The sequence below is a fragment of the Leptonotus elevatus genome, chromosome 5, assembly GCF_054856555.1.
Source record: "Leptonotus elevatus isolate MCC_2025b chromosome 5, RoL_Lele_1.0, whole genome shotgun sequence".
Lineage (NCBI taxonomy): Eukaryota > Metazoa > Chordata > Actinopteri > Syngnathiformes > Syngnathidae > Leptonotus > Leptonotus elevatus.
In genome coordinates this window covers 1,260,419-1,283,040 of record NC_141243.1, presented here as the reverse complement: position 1 = coordinate 1,283,040, position 22,622 = coordinate 1,260,419, and the positions used below count along the sequence as shown (strand labels likewise).

At 42.3% G+C, this 22,622-nt stretch overlaps 1 protein-coding gene across 1 annotated transcript in view; it reads right to left on the bottom strand.

Moving 5' to 3' along the window:
- fras1 (Fraser extracellular matrix complex subunit 1) overlaps positions 1–22,622 on the bottom strand; it is a 149,073-nt gene that overhangs the window by 109,907 nt on the left and 16,544 nt on the right. The window contains exons 3-5 of the mRNA XM_086076384.1: positions 3,336–3,443; positions 1,183–1,275; positions 954–1,113 (exon numbers count right to left, since the gene is read on the bottom strand). Of these exons, the coding sequence (XP_085932510.1) occupies positions 954–1,113; positions 1,183–1,275; positions 3,336–3,443 (361 nt within the window). The remainder of the gene's footprint in view (positions 1–953; positions 1,114–1,182; positions 1,276–3,335; positions 3,444–22,622) is intronic.

Sequence of the window (22,622 nt, the reverse complement as noted above, 5' to 3'; positions counted from 1 at the left end):
CAGGAGGCATCCGAACCAGATGCCCCAGCCACCTCAACTGGTTCCTCTCAACGTGGAGGAGTAGCGGCTCGAAGCTGAGTCCCTCCCGAATGAATAAGTGACAACGAAAGAAAAGAAAAATCTAAAGAAAACAGCCAATGAATATTCGAAGAGTGAGAAGAAGTCAAACTTATTTACTCCCACGCTTTCTCCTCAATAATATAACTTCCGTCCTTCTCTACAAATATTTAGAAAATTCCGCCTCAACAACATGAGATTGCGAAAGCTCGTCCATCGCGAGGAGACCCCCCAAAAAGTCTCAAGACGCCATTCCCCAAAAAAGACACAGGAAGTCTGCCATTTTAGGTTGAGGCGTCCATTGAGCGGGAAATTGCTTCCGCGTGAGTCACGAGTCATTCAAATGTTCTCAAAGCATCTTAAAAGGAGCAAATGTGCGTGATTCATCACAACAAATATAAGCGAAGCGGTTTCACATGCAAATGATGGACGGCAATCTGAAAGAAAGTTAAATAGCAACCCTTGTTGTTGTTGAATGTGTTGTTGAAACCCTCAAAGCTATTTTGAGCGCAATTTCACGCACTCCCGTGAGCATGAGAAATGTGTACAAAGCAGCCTCCTGCCTCTTCCTGGCATTAGCATATAATAGCTCGACTTTGACTATGAAACATTAAAGTGGTGCGAGGAAATGAACGCATGCAAAAAGGTGCGTCGCCTGGGGTGCGATTTCGACGGCCTCACACGCCGCTTCGGTGGAATAAAGGAATATTAGCAATGTTGCTAAAGCGCTCTTCACGATGAACAGCCTCAATGGAAGCGCTTTTGGTCAGTTTGACCGCGTGAGAAAACAAAACAAATGGCGGTTTGGAGCGGAGGTGGTTCGAATCCAAATCAAAAGCTTTTTCTTTAGCTTGCAATTTCCCCGTTTTTTTTCCTTGCTCACCGGTTCGACTTACCTCCACCGCGAGCACACTTGGGGCAGCATTCTCCGGCTGGCGTGAAAGGGTTGTGGTTGTCGGGGCAACTGAGGGCGGGGCAGCGGCGGGGGCCGCAAGATGCCACGCCGTCGGAGCACTCGCACAACGTGCACGGCGAAGGGTTCCATTGACTGTCATGCTGAGGGAAGCGGACAATGAAGCTAAAGAACGCGTCCTCGCGACTCATAAGAGCGTTGTCGGGACTTACGGCGTAAGTGGCATCCTGGTAGTTGCACGAACCCTCGACGGCGGAGGCGCACTCCGGGCAGCATTGGTCGGCGGGTATCCTCAAGCGTTCGCCCTTTGGACAACACAAACAGCATCAAATGATAAAGAAACAAGGCTAATATTTTGGACATCTCAAGACTTTTTCATCAAAGAACAACACAAACCTCCCGTTACAATATATTGACAAAAAAAAAAACTGACATTGCTCTCGGTAGGATTGTTGTTCTATGCCTTGGTCCTGGTCTAGATCTGGTTCTTGGTCCCAGTGCAAAGGTCTAGATCTTGGTCATGGATTAGTCACTAGTCTCTGGTCTCTGGTATATGCCCTTGTCCTTGGTCAATGTCCTAGACCTGTTCTAGGCTTAGTCCTGATCTAAGCCTTGTTCCATTGCCTGGTCTACCTGGTATTGGTCTAGGCCTTGGTACTGGTTGAGGTCTTACACAGTTGGCTTCCAGTGTAGTAGTAGTAGTAGTAATGCTTTTCATGCCCAGCTGCTGAACTCGGCCTCAATTCTTGTCCTCGTCCAGCCCTTTAGGTCCACTTGAAGGTGTCTGTACTGGGGTAGACCCTGCCCTTTTTCTAGCCTTTTGGTCAATTTCTAGGTCTGGGCTTGCTCTTGGTACTTGAGTTGGTCTGTTCCTTGGTTCTGATAGTGGTCCTTCTCTTCGTTGTGGTCTAGGGCTCGTTCCACATCCTGGTCTAGCCACCCTTTGGTCCTGGTGTAGGCCTTGTTCCAATGTTTGACTTTTTAGCTGGCCCTGGTTTTGTTTTTAGCCCTTTAAATCCTGATTCAGGGTACTGGTGCTGGTCCTGACCGAAAACTTGAACCCGGTCATTGTTTTTGTCTACGCAAAACCTAATCTTGATCTTCTTAAACTGCGGTTCTATAATGTTGAGCTTATAAGTCATTGGTCACATTTATTGACAGTGAGGCGTTGACATTTTCCTCTCTTAAAGCTGCTGCAAATACAACGTTTGCTATGTAGCATATCTTTTGCAAGCGCAGTATTTGCTCCATCCTATCAAATATACAATCTCTGCTACAACGTATATTTTGTATTACACTGTATTCTATTTGTCCCAATTTCCTTTTTCCATTACTGCACTGAATCGAATGTGAATGAGACGGCACAGGCGCGCAAGAAAAATTTCAAATAATAATGATGATGATAATAATAATAATAGTGATAATAAAATGAGACTAGGATGGCAAAACGGGGAAAATGAGGGATGCGGATATTATTGGGGGGGGGGGGGGGGTGTAATTATATGGCTTCATGTCAATTTAATGGGACAGCAGACAGAGCCACGAGAGAATTACGCGAGGAAATAAAACATGATTGCATTTCGGCACCAGTAAACAGACAGCCACATGTTGTCATGATGAAAACGGACATATTGCGGGAATACATCAACGGGATAATGGCCGTGTGTCCTTTGCACTCCAGCAGCAATTTTTTTATTTGTATTTTTGTTGTCGTCTTTTCACAGGCGTTTTTTTTGCCTCCTCTAAATTGCTAAGTTGGCAATTTATTTTTTCACGTTATTATCACCAATAAGAAAAGGATGCGAAAAGGATTTCCTGTGGAAACCTAAATGTAAACATATGAATAGAAATAAATCTAACATTCATGTCACATCATGCATTCTAAGAAGTAATAAATAATTGATCATCAAAAAATGAATTTGTAGTCATAAACAATATTGCTATTAAATAAAAACATCTGTACATTGTAGTAGTAAATAAAGTAAGTACACAATCATTATTATTGTTGCCATTATCAGTAGGAAGCGTCTAAAACTAAAAATTAACTGGTCAATGTATCAATTTATTTATACTCTTATTATCATATAATAAAAATAATTCATGATCAAACAATAATTTATTTAAAAAAAATTTAAAACAATGTCATAGTAAGATAATAATTTTAATATGTTTAATAAAGATTACTAATAAAAACAATTATTCTAATATGATCATTAGCTAAAATACACATATACACAATATAAATACATGATTTTTAATGCCAATTAATGAAGGGTTAAAAAAAAAATATACTGTTAAGTGCAAGGATAGAAGTGACGTTAATACACAGTCAGGTTTTGGAACGGACAAGATTTGGCGATCTTACCCGCTGGAAGTTGCAGTGCGGGTTGGCACATTGGACGGCCACGCAGATGATCACGTTGTCGTGGCACGTGCATTCCCGACACGGCTGCGGTCGCCACGACGACTTGTCCTGTTGGAAAAGAAAACATGAGCAATCATTAAAAACACGACTTTTTATTTAGGATTCATGACGATGACGTACGCTCGACGGGGTGTTGATGCAACATCGAACAGCAGCTCAGAACTTTCTGGAAAAGTTGCTTTTTCAAGTTATCGATAACTCGGCTTCTCAAACGACTTGACTAAAGTTTTAGAGCTACGAGTGATACAAGAAATAAAATGCTGACAAAGCAGTTCAAAAAAAATAAAAATAACCTTCATGGCTGACAGTTCCTCCTGCACCGAATCATTAAAGCCGACTCCTTTTAACAAAACAGGAATACTCAAAATCGATCTAATTGATCCCGGATACAAGCGGCCGAAATGAGTTTCCTCCGCAGGGTAGCCGGGCTCTCCCTTAGAGATAGGGTGAGAAGCTCGGTCATTCGGGAGGGACTCAGCGTCGAGCCGCTACTCCTCCACGTTGAGAGGAACCAGTTGAGGTGGCTGGGGCATCTGGTTCGGATGCCTCCTGGGCGCCTCCCTGGGGAGGTGTTCCGGGCATGTCCTACCGGCAGGAGGCCCCGGGGACGAGCCAGGACACGCTGGAGAGACTACGTCTCACGGCTGGCCTGGGAACGCCTTGGGATCCCGTCGGAGGAGCTGGCTGAAGTGGCTGGGGAGAGGGAAGTCTGGGCTTCCCTGCTAAAGCTGCTGCCCCCGCGACCCGACGCCGGATAAGCGGAATTGAAGACGGAACGGAACGGTCACCAGTTGAGGAACCAGTTGAGGTGGCTGGGGCATCTGGTTCGGATGCCTCCTGGGCGCCTCCCTGGGGAGGTGTTCCGGGCATGTCCTACCGGCAGGAGGCCCCGGGGACGAGCCAGGACACGCTGGAGAGACTACGTCTCACGGCTGGCCTGGGAACGCCTCGGGATCCCATCGGAGGAGCTGGCTGAAGTGGCTAGGGAGGGGGAAGTCTGGGCTTCCCTGCTAAAGCTGCTGCCCCCGCGACCCGACCCCGGATAAGCGGAATTGAAGACGCAACGGAACGGAACGGAACGGATCTAATTGAGCTATTCTCACTCTTATTCTGTTAAAAAAAAAAAAATCCAGGCTTTCAAGAGTCGTAGTTTTGAGACACTTCGCAAACAGTTCAAGAGTTAACAGATTGGTTGTCAAGCATTTTTTAAAACATTAGTTCATATTGAGTAAAATACCAAAAACTGCAGACATGCCATGGACAAATAGTACTAAATTGTAGATTTGTAACAGAAGAATAAAATGACCATATTTGGGCATAAGATTTTGTTATATATATTTTTTTTTTTTAACTAGCCTCCTTTCTTTATCCTGCCACATATCAATAGCTCATCACCGCTGAGCTAGCGACGCGTACACGGATGGCTTGAAGCCCCAAACGTGGCGAATCAATATTCTAGCGCATGTCTAAGTGCAAAATACATAAATCACTTTACAATCTTAAAATATGATTTCCCCGCTCGATCAATAACGCCTCTCATGGCGGCCGTAATTCTGCCTCGCGGACTTTCGTGATGGACGCCGTCTCTCCTGGGCGAATCATCGTCTCGAATCTACATGCTGGATGACCAACTTGGCTGTGAAAGGGAAACCTCCGCCAAGGCCTCAGCGGCCCCACTTGGATCGTCGTGTACATTTTATACTGACACATAACATGCGTGTGCGCAGATGTTCACCCTCAAACACGCAATTAAACCCCATGTTGGCGGCGTGTACAGAAATAGAACGTATGGCAAAAGCTTCCCCTCGACCGGCTCGTGTCCAAGATTAAATGTGCCTTGGGGCGAATCGAGGAATGGGCCGCAATCGTAAACCGTTTGCTCGCAGCTGCCGTTTCTGCCGTTGAACTCGTCCTTTTTCAAATTCCGAATGTCACGGAAGCGTACTGGACACACCAGAGAACGTTATAACATGTTAAGTTTGGTTTCTGTGTTCGTTTCTGAGCTTAATAAAGGCATGTGAATCTTCTTTTCATGCCTTAAACAGTTTTTAAACAATTTATATTTGAAAATCATCACGTTAAAACTTCAAACCTACAACGTTAAAATGTGAACGTCGTCCCGTTTAAAGCCCGCATCCCACCGAGAGGCCAACGTTAGCGACGCTAGCAAATTTCTGATTTCTCGTCAGGGTTTGTTCAAGGACACAACTAGAGCTGCAACTATCAAGTATTTTAGTATTCTTTGGTCCTTCCTCGGGTCTCCTGACGGCGGTGTTCGGTTTAGGTGAACGGTATGAGATTTTTTCTAATAGGTTTTTTGGTGAGCTAACAAAAATACACGCACGCACACACGCACGCACGCACGCACATACACATACTCACCCACACACACACAAAAAAAAATAATAATAAAAAAATAAAAAATAAAATAAAGAGCAATGATGATGACATTTCCGAATGAACAATACTGAGCTCTTTATAAAAAAGAAAGAAAAAAAAAAAAGGAGAAAAAAAAAAAGTATTTTAGTATTCAAATACTTGACTGAAAATTCTATCAAGTACTCGAGTATTCGGATGAAATATGTTTTTGCTGGGATTTTAAGTACACAATAAAAAAAAAAAAGAAGACATTATATGGGATGGTAGTGGTTGTGCATTTATGAATTTGGACCAGCTGACCAGTAAAAAGGCAAATAAGGCATTTTATAAAAGCCGACAATATTTAGATATTTGCTTCGATAGTTCAGCGGCGCAGAACTATGCATGATGACCCAAACCGTGGCGCTTGATCCATACGGATCACACCACTCATTTAAACATACTCGCGGCCGAGCAACTGGATTGAAAAAAAAATGTTTTTACCAGCACAGGCTGTAAAGTTGGCTGCATTCGTGAGTAAATCGGTCGCAGTGTCGAGCCCTGCAAGTGCCTTGCTAATAAAAGTAGCCCGCGTCTGCTACGCTAGAGCCTTAAATAAACGAGTACTCGAGGTACTCGATTTACTCGAGTACTTGTTTCACCCCTCGTCACGTTCGCTAAACGTTCTTCATCCGTTTTAATGTTGTTTCTTGTCGCAAGTACATTTTTAACATGTTCAAAATGAACGTCTGGCGTTAAGACAACGTTTAGCGAACGCTGCGACCTTGAACGAAGCCTGACGAGAAATCAATATTTGCTACCTTGACAAACATTCGCCCCTCAGTGGAAAATGGTCTTAAGAAGTGAAACATCCCGTTAAAACCTGAGTTTTGGGTTTCGGTGTTACAGTGAGGGTTTTTAGGACTCGGGCTAATGTTGTGGTTAGCATTTAGGGTGAGAAAAAGTGAGAGGGTTGGGATTCGGGTTTAGAGCTAACGTTAAAGAGGAGGCCTCCTAAAATTCAAGTTAGGCCTAGGTTAAAGTTATGAGGTCAAATTAATTATTTTATTATTTTTAGCCCTGGCAACCAGTTCAGGGTGTACCCCGCCTACTGCCCGAAGCCAGCTGGGATAGGCTCCAGCAACCCCGCGACCCTTGTGAGGACAAGCGGTACAGAAAATGGATGGATATTTTTAGCCCACTAGATTATATTTACATGATTAAAGTAACCCTTACTGGATCTCGGGTTAAATGTTTCGGGTTGGAATGGCGTCGGCTGGACGGATGTCTTCAGACGTACCATTTTCAATGCGCACAAAAAAATTGAGATGTGAAGCCAGGATGATTATGTCATCAAAGGCGCGGAAGCCGTTTGATTGCATAACGAGTTTAATAATAAAGCCGCCGCGCGCGAATAGCTTTCCCGCCACGCCTCAGTGGTCTTATGTCAAATTAGCGTCGCGGCTAACGGCAGGTGACCGCCTGAGAAAGTCAATCCATTACGGACAAAGTCTCCAGAGGACAGCGTTCCGATTCCTTTCCCTGCTGCAAAATGGCATTGACCCTCAAGTTGACCGCAAACACGGACCAGCAAGCCGCTATTACTTGACCCCCGCAGCGGGGGGGGGGGGGGGGGGGGCGCGCGTAGAGCGCCAGCGTGAAAGGCCATTCGCAGCTTGCGCCCAATTAGATTGTGCCCTCCGGGGACCCGTTGCCAGGGCTGCGTTGATTAAACGTCGTCCGGGGTTCATTTCATTCCCCACCCTGAGGACCATTTCTGGCTCCCGCTTGATTTCGAAGAACGGCCGCTCTAGCAACGCGGATCCACGTGGATACGATTTCCTTGGGCAAAGCAGCTCGACGAACATAACATTGTTTACAGTTACTCGTGAGAAGAACAAAAAGGCCTGACCAAGACAACATCATTTGAAAGAAATAAATCGTTTAAAATTATTGTTCTAGCCGTCATGCTATCCATGCTAAACGTTAGCCAACCCGGTGATGATAAACATACAATTGTTGATCATTACAGACAATTCAGTTTCAAAAAAGATGGAAGGACAACAACACAAGCTCAGGTCGCTCACTAAAGGCGGACAAATCACAAAAATAAGCTAACCCGTCAGGCTAGCTAGCAAAAATCCAATCGGCCCAAAATTGCGCGCAGGTACCTAAAGTTATTACTGAAGCCAATTCAATCAGGGGAATGAACGGGCAGCAGAAAGCCTCCAGTTCCTCCCTGAGGAAACATTTGGTCTGTCAGCACGCTTTAACTTGTAGATCAATGTTAGCAGACTGAAGCTCCAAGAAGATACGTCTCCATACAGTACGGGGACAAAAAGGTTTTGTCAGCCCGTTTAGGCAGGAAAGTTAACTTTCTTTCTGTTACAATTTGCTTGGCAGCCCTTCGTGTCGGGCTTGAACATATCCCACCGTCTGCCATTTGCCAAGTGATAAAATCCAATATGCTTCCGTTTCCTTTCCGGCTATCTTCGCTCTCGTCTTGTTTACATCCTGTTCCTGGCAACCCGTCTAGGCAGGATGGATGGTACAAAGCTTCAGCATCAAGCTTCTAGATCATCTAACAAGGCGCTGGAGGCCGCCCTTAAAGAACAATCTAAAAAAAAAAGAAAAAAAAAGTCCCTGCCTCATAAATAGACTTGAGGAGCGAGATGATTAATTCAGACGCTATCGTAGTGAAACATCTGCTTGCGTGGTCCTATCAAGTGTATTTATACCGGCGCTCTTCACTGGGAGCCGCGGAGATTATTCTGGTCCACGTTAACCCATTTACCAGGACACAAATAGACACGCGAGACGAGCCCACCCGCCCGCTCACAGGGATGGATGCGTGGCGGCTCCTCGAAGTCGTCTTATTAGGGACGGATGGGACTGTGCAAATATCACGACAACCAACGGGGAACACACACGGAAGAAGAAGAAGAAGTCCACATTCATCCTGGGAAATACTCCACAGCCAACACAATTAGTGACATAGGAAAATAGTACTGTTAAGAAAATTTTTAAAAAAAAAATTATTTTTTCCCCCTAGCAATAAACTCATTTATTTGAGGAAAAAAATTCATTATTCAACATTAAAGATGAAATTTAACAAAGAAAAAAGGCTAGTATAAGATAAGAGCTTATCAAAAAAGTTTTTTTTTTTGGTCAGGTGATTATAATAATAATAATTTTAAAAAAGCAAGTTTTTCCATTGATATTTTTATGGTTCCAACCAAGAGTTCAACTTCACTAAGAAGAAAAAAAAACTAAAAAACTGTGTAAATGTGCGACTCCCCCCCCCCACCCCCGAAATTTATTTTTAATGTAAAATTGCAACTTTTCCCCCTAATGTTTTAAAATCCCCATAAGAAATTGACATTTAAAAAATACTATTATTAATACAAATTATAAAGAATAATATTTATTTCTGGAAAAAAATATTTACGTTTATTAAAAAACAACTTTTTTTTCATTTGAATAAAATAACTTCTTCCCTTGTTTTTTTTTTTTTCATTAAAAAAAATTCTTAAAAAAAAAGGTAATCTTGTAAATGTATAACTTTTTTTCTGGAAAATAATATTTTTGGCAATTTTTCCCCTTATTTTTTTTTTCAAGTAAATATTAATGTTCTTTCTCATAGTAATACAACTTCCTTTCCACACACACACACACACACACACACACACACACACACACACACACACACACACACACACACACACACACACACACACACACACACACACACACACACACACTGTATCCGATTTATTGACCAAGTATGGAAAATCACACAAGAGATTTGTCTTCACGATCACAACCCGTCTGAAAAACACGAGAAAAAAAAAAAGACAGACAGAACAGAAAGCCTGGTGGTTCACAAGCAAGTGCCCCAAGTTTCTTAAGTGGAAAAAAATTTGATATGAGGAATGAGGGAGCTACAGAAATCAAGGCTTGCTCATCCTGCAAAAATATGAATATCACATATTAAAAAAAAAATAATAATATTTTTTTTTACCAAGAGCCAAAACTCATTCGGAGCCATTTTAATAAGAAGATGTTGCGTTTGGACTCGTTTGTTGCTCACCCCCGGAAAATGCGCCACCTCCACCCCGCAGGGTGACTTATCTGACAAGCAGCTGCTAGCGTTTAGCTTTTAGGGCTAACAAAACAAAGGCTTCATTATTCATACGCGTGGGGAGCCTTTCAAGCGTCATTTTTTTTGTCGTCAACTCCGCCAGCACACGACGCATTCAAGATGGCCCTCGAGCCCCCCCCCTGCGCTTTAATAATGCACGGCCCTGCTGTTGCTGGGTTGTGTGAGGCTTTGCAGCAAAACTTTTTTTTCCCCGACTTACTACTACTGTAAGCCATCCAAGTGTTTTTTAACGTCGTTGACGTCCTTTCCGATCTCGCTCCCAACCGAATTGTCAACGTCAACACACCAGGATGCATCATTTCCTTTGCGACGTACGGTAATCCCGCCTCCATCGAGCGGGTTGCGCTGCAGACCACCCCTGCAATAAGACAAATCTGCCTTCTTGAAATACTCCCTGCAGGGCATGTTTTCACAGCAATTATGGCACGTATTTGTTTTTCCAAGTCATTAAACATACTTTGGAATAATACAAGCACATTTAAAAGTATAATTTATTGCGAGGAAAAAAATGGATGAGACCAAAATATTGTACAAAATATTGTTTACAGTCGGGCTGGGCAACAAATTGAATGAATCCGTTTCATTCGTCATTTTGACAATCAAATTGTTGAAAATGAGCCAAATCATGATATTGAGCTGGGATTTACGCTCTTGTCTTCTTCTGGATGATTCATATCTGTTTGTTCTTTAGTTATTATATCCAAAGTCAGAATGTGGATCACAACATGTGTTACGAGAACGACTTCATTGTGGCATTGAAGCGGCAACAAGAAGTTATGCACGAGCGATGAAGTTTACACGATGATTATTGTCTGAACATTTTGTATTTTGGAATAAATGAAACATTGAAATAAATGTATGTTGGGTTTATTACTTGAAATCAATTGAAATTTGTAATTGCCCAGAATGACTGAAAAAATAAATAAAAATATAGATCAAATGTTTGGGCCGTATCGTCCAGCCTTAGTTTAGAGTAAACAAAACCCCTTTCCCCTCAAAAATATAAAAATAATCATCTCACAATACATTTCAACAATCGTGCCCAAAGATTTACGGTCCAGCTGTCACTTTCTGTAGGCATAAAAAGCAGGATTACAGTGGACGACATTCAGCAAAAATGGTCAGAAAAGCAAAATGTCCTGCTTCACATTTTGCTTTTCATCTAAATGCTCTTTTTTCACTCTTAAAAGAGAATTGTTGACCAATTTAATAAAATGGCTTTAATTGGTAACACACAATTGAATTAAGTTAATCCAAAGTGATTATATTAAATTTAAATTAATTACAAGTTAATTTAACTTAATATACTCACTTGAATTAAATTAATCCCAAATTAATCTAAAGTGAATATGTTAACTCATTGACTGGCAGCCATTTTCACTGAAGCAAACCCCCTTCGCTCCCCGGCTGTTTTACTGGATTTTGACGGATTTTGCAAGGCCCACAGAATATTGTGTTCTATTGCTATAGAAACATGACACCGACCAAAGGAAAGATTAGAGTCTCTTCTTTCATCAGGAAAAAAAAATTATATTTCTATCAGTTTCTGTTTTGCAGCAATTAGCATTAGAATATAGCTAAGTTTCATCATTATTCACAAATCTGTTTACAACCGTGGGTAAATGTGCTTGTTTGCAACATGGCCCTGGTTGATCTCTTATACTCTGCCGCCACCTGCTGGCCGTTTTTTTTGTAATAACTACCATTGCTTCAACCGTTCTGTGCTGCGTGCGCTAGCATCAAACAAAAAAAGTCTTTGGGACACTTAAAACAATTCAAATGGAACGCATTTATACAATTTGTAATCTTAATTTGGTTCAACAATTCTCTTTTTAGAGTGTTGGTCAAATCATCTGATACACTATTACAAACAAACGGAGAAAGTTAGAAATAATTGTTTATGATGAAAGAAGAGTCTTTTTTTTTGTGGTAGGTTTGTTGCTGATATTGTCATGGAACAAAAATGCTCTCAATCAGCCAGCAAACGAGTCAACTTCTTACCCGGCCTTCTTAAATCCGTCTTTCCTGCCCACTTTGGAAAATCCGTACTTTCCTCACATCCCACCCTTCCTTCCTTCCTAATCCATCTTTATATAATTTGCTTCTCGCCCTCCTTCACAACTTCCTATCTTTTTCCGCCTTCAATCTGCCCCCCCCACCCCCCCCCACCCCACACACATGAAGGCACGGCCACCCCCGCCAACGTACTGTACACGATCATTAGCGGTGCGAGAATCAATCTGGCTCCCAGCGGATCAACACCTTACATAAGCTCAACTCGCTCTGGGCGCTTGAGGGCGAGGCGTTTAGGAGCGGACGGCGTATTTACATAAAAAAGTCAGCAGTGAGCGTCGGCCGCAAGCGAACGCTGAGGATGGATGTGGAGCTGAAGGGGGGGGCGGGAAGTCTTCATAGGAGAGCGCTAAGAGGATTAAACACACACATTAACGTTGGTACATTTGCTACACACACACACACACCGCGTCGAACCCGATCCTTCCTTCCTGAGGGTGGACTGTACACAGCGAGCGATGATGTTTCGACATGTTTGCGATGACGGGCCAAATACGCAAACGCATCCGGTATTTGGCCCCCAAGGGGAGGTCTACATATAACCAGGGTGGCACTTGAAGGAGACCTCCGCCAAGGCAGCTCAATCCATCTGAGTCCAGACGGATTGTGATGAAGATCCGTGATTTATGCAAATGGTTGGGTTGCTTTGTTTCGATCAATATTGTAATCACAACTATTACTCGTTAACGATTCATCGTGTTCGGGACTTTTCAACAACTTATAAACATTTTCAGTGCAAAATGAAACTTCAAAATATATTTTTTCAATTAGCCAAGAATTAAAAATATATCTAGGGATAAATAAAAAAAAAAAGATTATATCTTGTTTGATGTCACTTGGAATGGAATAGAATTGAGTTGATTGTCATCGCACATGTCACAAATACAGAGCAAGACATTCAAAACAAAAACAACAAAAAATAACAACGACCAATAGAGGGAGACACAACAGCAAGCCTGACGGTTTGCCATATGGCGTTCTGATTTTCCTCCATGAAAAAGAAAATGATACGGAAGAGCGAGGGAAAAAACAAGTCCCACACTACGCTCCTTTAAGGGAGGGGGGCACAGTACGGGTTTGGAAAACGAGTTTGAATAAAATACACAACAAACAAGCTGACTTGTTTCGCACTTTTGAGGCACGAGCTCCTCATCTCCAATTTTAGCTCGACTTTCTTCCCTCAACATGACTTTTTATTGCATCGGCAGTTGGATGAAGCCTTAACCGTGCATTCGCCGCCTCCTTTGCTGGTCGGCCGGCGAACGCTTGGCAAAGCGCTTGGTTCGATATACGGCAGCGCGTGCATCTTCGTTGGAGATGTCGTTGACGATCAGGTTAATTGAATCCTAAACCAAAATCGGGATCACAATTGAAATAATTGCACATCGGCTGTTTGCAGCTCGGTAAGAGGTTTGTAGATTTTTGCGAGATTCAATGTTTGAAAAGGTAGGTTGGTTTGGAAGGTAGGTAGATGGGTCAGTGGGTTGGTCAGTCGTTGGCTAGTAAGCCAGTTTGCATGGTTGTTAAGTAGTTGGGAAGTAGTTGGTTGGTCGGTAAGTAAGTTTGTAAGGTAGGACCAGTCGATTGGTCAATAAGTTGACTGGTAAGCCCGTAGTTAGTTAGTCAGTCAGTTTTAATGGTTGTAAGTAGGTGGTAAGGGTAGGTAGGTTTGTTGGTCGGTAGGTAGGTTTGTAGGTTTTTGTAGTTGGATAGTAGGTAGGTGGGACCAGTCAGTTGGTCAATAAGTTGTTAGTTAAGTTGTAATGGTTGTAAGTAGGTTGTAGGTCAAGTTGGTTGGTTGTTTTTTGTAGTTGGATGGTTGGTAGGTGTTATATGTTTGAATAGTAGGTAGGTAGGTAGGTAGGTAGGTAGGTGGGACCAGTCAGTTGGTCAATAAGTTGACTGGTAAGCCTGTAGTATGTGGTTTATATTCTGGTAGGTGGACCAGTCGAAAAGTTGGGAGGTTGCATGTGGGTAGTTAAGTAGGCAAGCATGTAGGTCAGTCTCTGGTTAATTAGTTAGGTAGGTTTGTTTGTACAGTATGTAGGTTGGCTGGTTAGTTGGTGGAAAGCCAATTTACCGATTTGATTGTGAAAAATGACACACAATTATCCGTCTCCTGTGCGCCCTTTAAAAGTCATATGAAAGTTCTCACGCAGATGACAACAACGTGTCCAGGCTTCACGTGGTCAGGATGAAGCGTCACGCCGCAGCCGAGAAGGTTCGGCAAGCTTGTGGGAAGTCGGAGGAAAGGAAGAATGAAAGTCGATGCGCTCTCACTGTAAAGGTCATCGCCTCGCGTCCGTGCGTCCGCCGGGAGCAATTTACGGCCGTCGCATGTCAAACACAACCAACGAGGAACCAATTGGAACGCTCCTCCTGCAACCTTTAAGGCACATTACGTCTCATTCCATTTAATTTCATGACATTTATTTTAATATGCTGATTGTAAAAATGATTGTTGTTTCACAAAGCATTTGGTTAAATTATCATTTGATTTGATTTATTGTCTTAAACTCTTAAACTTTATTTTTTTTTATCTTTTCACATGTTATCTTTACATAGCAAGCTAATGTTCTTAACTGCTTAATGTTGAATTCAATGCATTGATTAAATTTCATAGTCATTTCATTTAGTTCATTTAAATGAACATTTTTAAAAAGTTAAATGATTATAATACCAATTATTAAGGTGTTTACATATGGTAGCCATTTCCCATTCCAGCTTTTTATTTAATGTAATAATTGAATAGCAATTAAATATTATATTTTATTTTAAAAAAAAAGTCTATTTAACACTTTATATTTGATTGAAAGTGTTAGTTTAATTTGAGAAAGAATTTGCTTTAATTTCGCTCATTTTCTTTTGAGTTTAAAAAAACATTTTTTTAGTTAGTATTTTTCTGTTTTTAGATTTATTTATTTGTAACTGCATGAGTTGAATTTTTTTTTTTTAAATCCATTAGTCGTACTTTTTAAAATGTTGATTTTAAAACATATTTGCCATGCAAATAATTAGTTTCATTCCTTATGTGGTGTATAAAAAAAATAGTTCACCATAGTTTAGATGAAAAGGTGAAAACAGCTTAACACGCAAGAAACGAAGAAAAAGAAAAAGGCAAAGCGTGCGTGCGTGCGTGCGTGCGTGCGTGCGTGCGTGCGTGCGGACAACGCGTTGGTAACACAACACCAGCGTGAGTGAGCCTCCAGTAAATCAGACAAGTGCTGAGTGAGGAAACAATGAGGAGGAGGAGGAGGAAGGGCTTTTATTACAAGGCAGGAACAAATGAGGATGCATTAGTGCCCACCAAAAAAGGTGGGGGTGTAAAGGGGTGGCGGGGGGAGGGGGGGGTGTTATGTTATGGCCTCTGGCACAGGTGGAACCAGGTTGTGATTAAAAAAAAGACCGGAAGTGGACTTACTGATACTACTTCTCTGACACTCTACGACCCCCCAAATGGGAACATCTCAGAGTTGCCCCCTCATTCAACATCAGTGCCTTTCACACAAACAACAGCATGGGGGGGGGGGGGGGGGAGGCTTTGACTAGAAGTGTAAACGGCGCCATCTGCACTGAATCCTGCTCCCAAAGCGGTCGATTTTGTCCCCTCATTCCATGTTGTACCTTTTACACGGAGAACAGTGGCATAGGAAAAAGGGCTTTGACTCGCTGTGTGAAATCTGGCTACCGACACATTAAACTCAAATCGTCATGTCAATTCTGTCCATCAATTTTTCATCTGTGCCTTTTTACGCAAAATTTATGACACAGGAAAACCATCACCTTGGTCTGTGTGAAAGGGGCTGCTGACATGTCATTCCTTTCTGATACAACTTCTGTGCTACTCAGCGCTTTCCAAAGAGATGACATTTGTCAAGTCTCCCTGCCTTTCCATGTCGGTGCCTTTCACACACAAAACAGGGACACGGGTAGAAGATGGCCTGAAATGGCAGCGTGAAAGGGGTATTGACATAAAACCCTGTTCTGATGTGACCCCTCTGACACTCTCTAACCTCTCAAGCCATAAAATTGACAGGTTCCTGTTGTACCCCAATTCTGTGTCGGTGCCTTTCATACAAATAGTGATGCGCAAGAATCCAGCCTTTGCAAGCAGTATGAAAGGGGCTACTGACACAACATCCTGCTGTGATACTACCACTCTGATATTCTATTACCCGTGACGCCAGGAAACTGTTGGATTCAGACTCCTTCACCCCCACCACCCTTTCCAGGTAGGTCACTTTCACACACACAGAAAAACGTGACACATGAAAAAAAACTGCCTTCACAGACAGTGAGAAAGGGGCTTCCTTGCCAAATGTAATCATTTTTACAGAAACCATTCATCTTGCTGTGTATCGCATCTCTATTGAGAGCAGTTGCTCCTGTGACTCCATGACAGCGGCGTCCATATTTAGCGACGCTCCGCTAACCACGCCGGATTATTTTAGCGGCGCAAAACAGCTGCAGGCACCGCCGGCAGCTATTTTGACTTTGTAATGGAATATGAAGGCGGCCACATGGAGGCAAAAGGCAATTGTCCACATTTTTGACAACTTGATACTCCAACACGACTATTTGTGGAGCCCATAAAGGAAATTGCTTCTTTTTTTTCTTTCTTTCTTTTTTTTTTAGCACCGGAGCAAGCGAGAACATGAGACGATGCTTTGAAATTGTCAGACGACAGCCGAACTGAAAACTGAGGGCAAAGTGCAGCCAAGCAGAGACTGTGGAGTTTGACGTCCAGAGTTAATGCACAACAACTTGGTCAGCTAACGTTATCCTTTCCAGGGTTACGTTGTGAGTTCCAGCAACCGCCGGTGGTTTAATGTAACAGTTTTTACCGACGAGACTGAGGGCATAGTAGGCTACAGCAAAGTGGAGACTGTGGAGTGCAATGCTACAATTTTTATTTCTAGGGTTAAGTTGTCATTTTTACCACACAGCGACTCTTAGCGTAGCATGATTTATTGTGGAGGAGACTAAGGGCAGAGTACAGCAAAGTGGAGATGTTGCCATTTGTTATTTTGACAGTAAAATAAAAATGATTTACCGGGAGGCAATTACGCTAATGTTTGCATATATAATTGCAAAAAGTCATTTTTAACTTAAAATACTGTTAGCAAATTGTTGCTTGCTAAAAACAAAAAACAACAAAAAGGGTTTTCTTGTTTTTGATTTTTAGTTTTTTCTATAAACTTAAATTATGTGACGTGTTCCATACTTTTAAAAGTTATAAAACTAAAACGAGTATTTATTGCTATAAATGTGATGGTCCAAAAAATAAGGCCCATTAATCACTAATGGGAATTTTTTATTTTTTTTTATTTATGGGAATTTGCATTAGCCACAAAAAAAATAATAAAACAAAATAAAAATAATCGGTCAGGCCTTAGTTAGTTAGTTAGTTTTTATTAATAACCTTGGCTATAACAACAATGCTAGATTTTTAACTTGTCTATGGCGATTAGCATTTTTTTGTTGTTAGCATCATGCTAAACTAGCCAAGAAATTGTTCACTACCTGAAGACCCGCTGCTTGTTGTGAAGTAGCTTCAAAAAACTCATGTCATCGTCGTCATCATCATCATCATCATCATCATCATCATCATCATCATCATCATCAAGCGTAGCCTCTTTAATGAAAAATAAGGTCATGGGAAAAAATGAGCTCTCAGGTGGCGTTGTGGGTGAAGGGGGGGGGGAGGGGGTCTCTTTTAAGTCGTGTGGGGAATAATTTGAGCCCCTCTAAACGAAGGCGACGGCCTCGGAACGGAGGAGATGAAAGCGGGGAAATCTGACGCCGGCGTGTGCCCGAGTTCACGGGGAAACTGTTTGAACAGCCGCCGCCGCCGCTTTTCAAAACCGCTGCATGAAAGGCAGGGAGAAATTGGACAGAGGAATGCAGTACGTAAGGATTTCGCTCGCACCAACGCGGCAGCACTTACGCTCCACATCAAGCCACTATGTCCTCTTCCTATTTCAGCCTCTACGGCAGCCCGTTTAGGCAGCAAATTAAGCTAGGTCCTTATTTTGCAACATTTAACATTTGTGGGTAAAATGTTGCCCCCTGCTGGCATGCATGGGAATCACTTTACTGGCTTGCCTTTTCAAAAGGTCATGCAGCCCGTTTAGGCAGCAAATTAAGTTGGCATGTCCCAATTTTCTTAGAATAGCGTCACACACTTAACAATTGTGGGGAAAATGTTGCCCCTTACTAGCATGCAGGACAATCACTTTGCTCTCGGCCTATTGCAGTATCGATAGCAGCCCGTTTAGGCGGCATTTCCTACTTTACTTTGAATAAAAGATGACGCTTCAGTTTAGGGGTAAATGTTACTCATTTATTGCATGGAGGCCAATAATATTATGATCTCTCCCTGTTTTTGACATTAAGGCAGCAAATACATTGAAATTGTTCTTTTATCCAAAGGGTATGATTCAAAACGGCAACAAACAACAAATTGATATCAGACTTGTCATGCCTGTCCTAGCAAGTCATGGAAGGTTAAAAGTGACAAATTCAAAACACATTTTTGTGACTATCGATTCCAAACGCTCACCGAACATTGCTCACTTGCTGATTATTGTCTTTTTCCAGTTCTACCACAGCCCGCTTAGGCACCTTTTGATTAAAGTAATTTCTTTAGAAAAATCCCCAAACGTCACTCTGATTTCTTTGACAGCCCAATTAGGCGAGCCGCAGTTGCTTCAAGACATTGCAACGACACTGCACCACTTTGCTGAAAAGGCTGAAATAAATTCACACCGATTTATGATGCCTGTCTTAGCAGGTACCACATTCGGGCTAATTCACAAATGTACAATGACTTGTTGTTTTTCGCCAGGGCTTTTCTTTGGCTCTGAATTTAGAATGACCAAAATATGCAGATTGGGTAGCGCAGTGATATCTTTTGTGAATTTGTACTGTGCTAACATCTCCAACTGAGCATGCAAGCAATGACTTTGACTCACAGTGCCGACATGCAGGACAGTATCTGCCCGACTAGGCTTCCCCTTCAACTGTGTGTGAACTTGACTTGTCGGCACGCCCTCGACCGGCTGACGTGTCTGCAGGCTGCGTTTCGACATCGACGTGCAAACACTAAATTATGTTTTTTTCAGCATGGGTGCAGAAAGAAATAATAGTTAGGTGTACCGCAGCCTGTTTAGGCGGCAAATGAAGTTTGAATGATTTTCTGTTCTTACAATAAAGGCAGACAACTTTTCCTGACAAAATGTAGCCTTTGCTGTCTTCCTACTGCTATTTCACTGCAGCCCATTTAGGCGACACGCATTTAGAATGACTTTGTTTTCTTACAATAAAGCAGGCACTTTTTTTTGTTTTGACGTTTTCTGGTTATGTGATGCCGTCTACTGGATTGGAACACAATTTGCTGTCTTGCCACTTCAACATTTACTGCAGCTTGTTTAAGCAACAAGCAAAGGCTAGTGGCCTCCTTTTTTTTGCCCCCCAAAAAGTCAGAAATTTTTTTTCTGGTAAAACATCGTATTGTTGCCTCCACTGCAGCCCATTTATGCGACAAAGTTCGAAAGTCCTTATTTTTATTATTTTTTTAAGAAACACATGGCTTTTCTAATCAAATGTCGCCCTTGACTAAAGTGGAGGACAATCATTATGCTCTCTTTTTACTTTGACCTCCACTGCATCCTGTCTAGGCGACAAACAAAGTTACCATAAGTTCTTTATTTACAATAAAGCAGACGCTTGATTTTTCTTGGTAAAAATTTTCATCTATTGGAAAGTAGAACAATCACATTTCTCGACGTCTTTCTTTTTAGACATTTACTGCAGCCCGTTTAGGAAAGAAATAAATGCAAAATGTCCTTGGTTTTTGATAATACATATAAAATTGAGTTTTTCTGGTCAAATGTTTCAGTTCAGTTTACTCGTAATGACAACAATCACTTTGCTCCCTTCCTACTTTAACCTTCACTGCTGCCCGTTGAGGCGACAAAAAGATAATAGAGCATTTTCTTACACCTTAAGGCAGACGGTTTTTTTCCTGGTAAAATATTGCCCGTTTACTGCAATGGAGGACAAAAATGTTTCCCTTTTCCTATTTAGACATCTACTCCAGCCTGTTTAGGCGACAAACAGTCCCTCTTTTCTTCCAATGAACCAACATTGCTCATGACACAATAGCTGTCAAACTGCCCTGGCCCCTGAAAGAGGCCCTGGGGCCACGGGGTGAACATCCTAATCCGTCAAGACCATAAAGCCATGAAAAGAAAACACGGCCTTCCTCCTCGCTCTTCCTCCTCGTCACTGCGTGTCTTCGGTCACGCTCCATAAAAGCCAAAAGTTCAGCTGTTCCGCTGGCGCGGCCTTTTGTTGTTTGCGGGGGCAGTTGACCAGCAACCCTGGCAGAGGTCAACTCGTGTTTCATGGGAGTCCGGAATTCAAACTGTCGGGTCTGTCAACCGGAACCGAGCACGGGAACTCAGACACATGCACCTCCGCCTCACAAATAAATTAGCCGCGTGTTTGCTAACTTTTAGCATAGCGTGCAATAGGCAACAAATCCCATGAAAAGAAGCCAATACTAACGAGGGTTAAGCTGCACAAAGCTCTAAATATGAGCCGAATATAATTAAAAGATAATAAATCAGTCATCAAATGTCAGAAGTTATTCAATTATCAAACAGGTATGATTCAAAACAAAAAAAGAGGAGCTCTAAACAACCTGTACGCGTTGTGGCGACCACTGACATGGAGGGCAATCACTTTGCTCTTTTCCTGACTTCCAATCTTTTCATATTGACCTTCTCAGCAGCCCGTTTAGGCGGCAAGTCAGTATCAATTATTTTCATGCAAAAAGAGCGAACTAACTTCTTGTGGTAACATGTCGCTTGCTTAGATGGAGGGCAACCACTTTGCTTTCTTCTTCCCTCTTCGTTTCTACTGCAGCCCGTTTAGGCGGCAAGTCAGTACCAATTATTTTCATGCAAAAAAGAGCGAACTAACTTCTTGTGGTAACATGTCGCTTGCTTAGATGGAGGGCAACCACTTTGCTTTCTTCTTCCCTCTTCGTTTCTACTGCAGCCCGTTTAGGCGGCAAGTCAGTACCAATTATTTTCATGCAAAAAGAGCGAACTAACTTCTTGTGGTAACATGTCGCTTGCTTAGATGGAGGGCAACCACTTTGCTTTCTTCTTCCCTCTTCGTTTCTACTGCAGCCCGTTTAGGCGGCAAGTCAGTACCAATTCTTTTCATGCAAAAAGAGCAAACTAACTTCTTGTGGTAACATGTCGCTTGCTTAGATGGAGGGCAACCACTTTGCTTTCTTCTTCCCTCTTCGTTTCTACTGCAGCCCGTTTAGGCGGCAAGTCAGTATCAATTATTTTCATGCAAAAAAGAGCGAACTAACTTCTTGTGGTAACATGTCGCTTGCTTGGATGGAGGGCAACCACTTTGCTTTCTTCTTCCCTCTTAGTTTCTACTGCAGCCCGTTTAGGCAACAAATGAAGTTAGTATGTACTTTTCTCACTATTTAAGGCAGACACTGACTTAACATTTTCCATATGCAAGACAGGCACTGTGTTCTCTATTTCAAACTAAACTGCAACCCATCTAGGTAACAAATTAAGATAGGATGTCCTTCTTCCTTAACAACAGAGGCAGACACCAACTTTTTTGAGTAGAATGTTGTTGCTCGTTAGTGGTATAGACAAAGACGGCTTTGAACTCTTACCATTTCAGCAGCCTGTTTAGGCAGAAAAGGAAGTTATTGTGTCCTTAGTTTCTTTCAATAATGGCTTACAATTAATATCTGTGGAGAAAAGGTTGCCCCTTAGTGGCATGCAGGAAAATCATTTGGTTCTCACCACAGACCTTTTAAGGCACCCAATTAAGTTCGTGTCGTTTTTTTCTTACAATCGAGCAAAACATTTTCTGTCACTGAACTCAATTCCATGTGTATAAATCTCTATTCTTATTTCAACCTCAACTGCAACCCATTTAGGCAACAAATTAAGTCAGTATGTCCACTGACAGTGACCGAGGGTTAAATGTTGAACCCAACTCGCATGATGGAAAACTTTTTTCTCTTCCTATTTTGACTTCTTCCACTGCCCGTTGCGGCAACAAATGAGGTCGGCATGGTGTTATTGTCTCACAATATAGGAACATTTGATTGTTTTGGGCAAAATGTTCTCTTTCTCTGATTGACATGTCGGACAATACCTTGGCAGTCCTGCCATCTAAATCTCAACTGCAGCCCGTTTAAGCAACACATTAAATTAGCACGTCCTCATTCCCTTAAAAATAACGGCGGCCAATTCGATTTTTTTAGGTAAAATGTTGGCCCTGATGGATGACAATTACTTTGCTGCCGTCCCAATACAACAACCACCACTGCCCATTTAGGCGACAAATAAAGTTATCAAGTCCTGACAAACACTTGATTGTTTTGGCTGAAATATTGCACTTTTTTGTTGTCTTTCTTTTTGCAGTTGGTTGATGCGACAAATGACGTTTTGAATGCGGTCGTCTTCTCACATTTAGGGCAAAGACGTGACGTGATACAAAGTGATTTGTTAGCGGGCCGCCGGCCGCCATATTGAAGCCTTCAAAAGGTGGGATGCCGCAGGTGGCCTCCTTCAACACGTCCC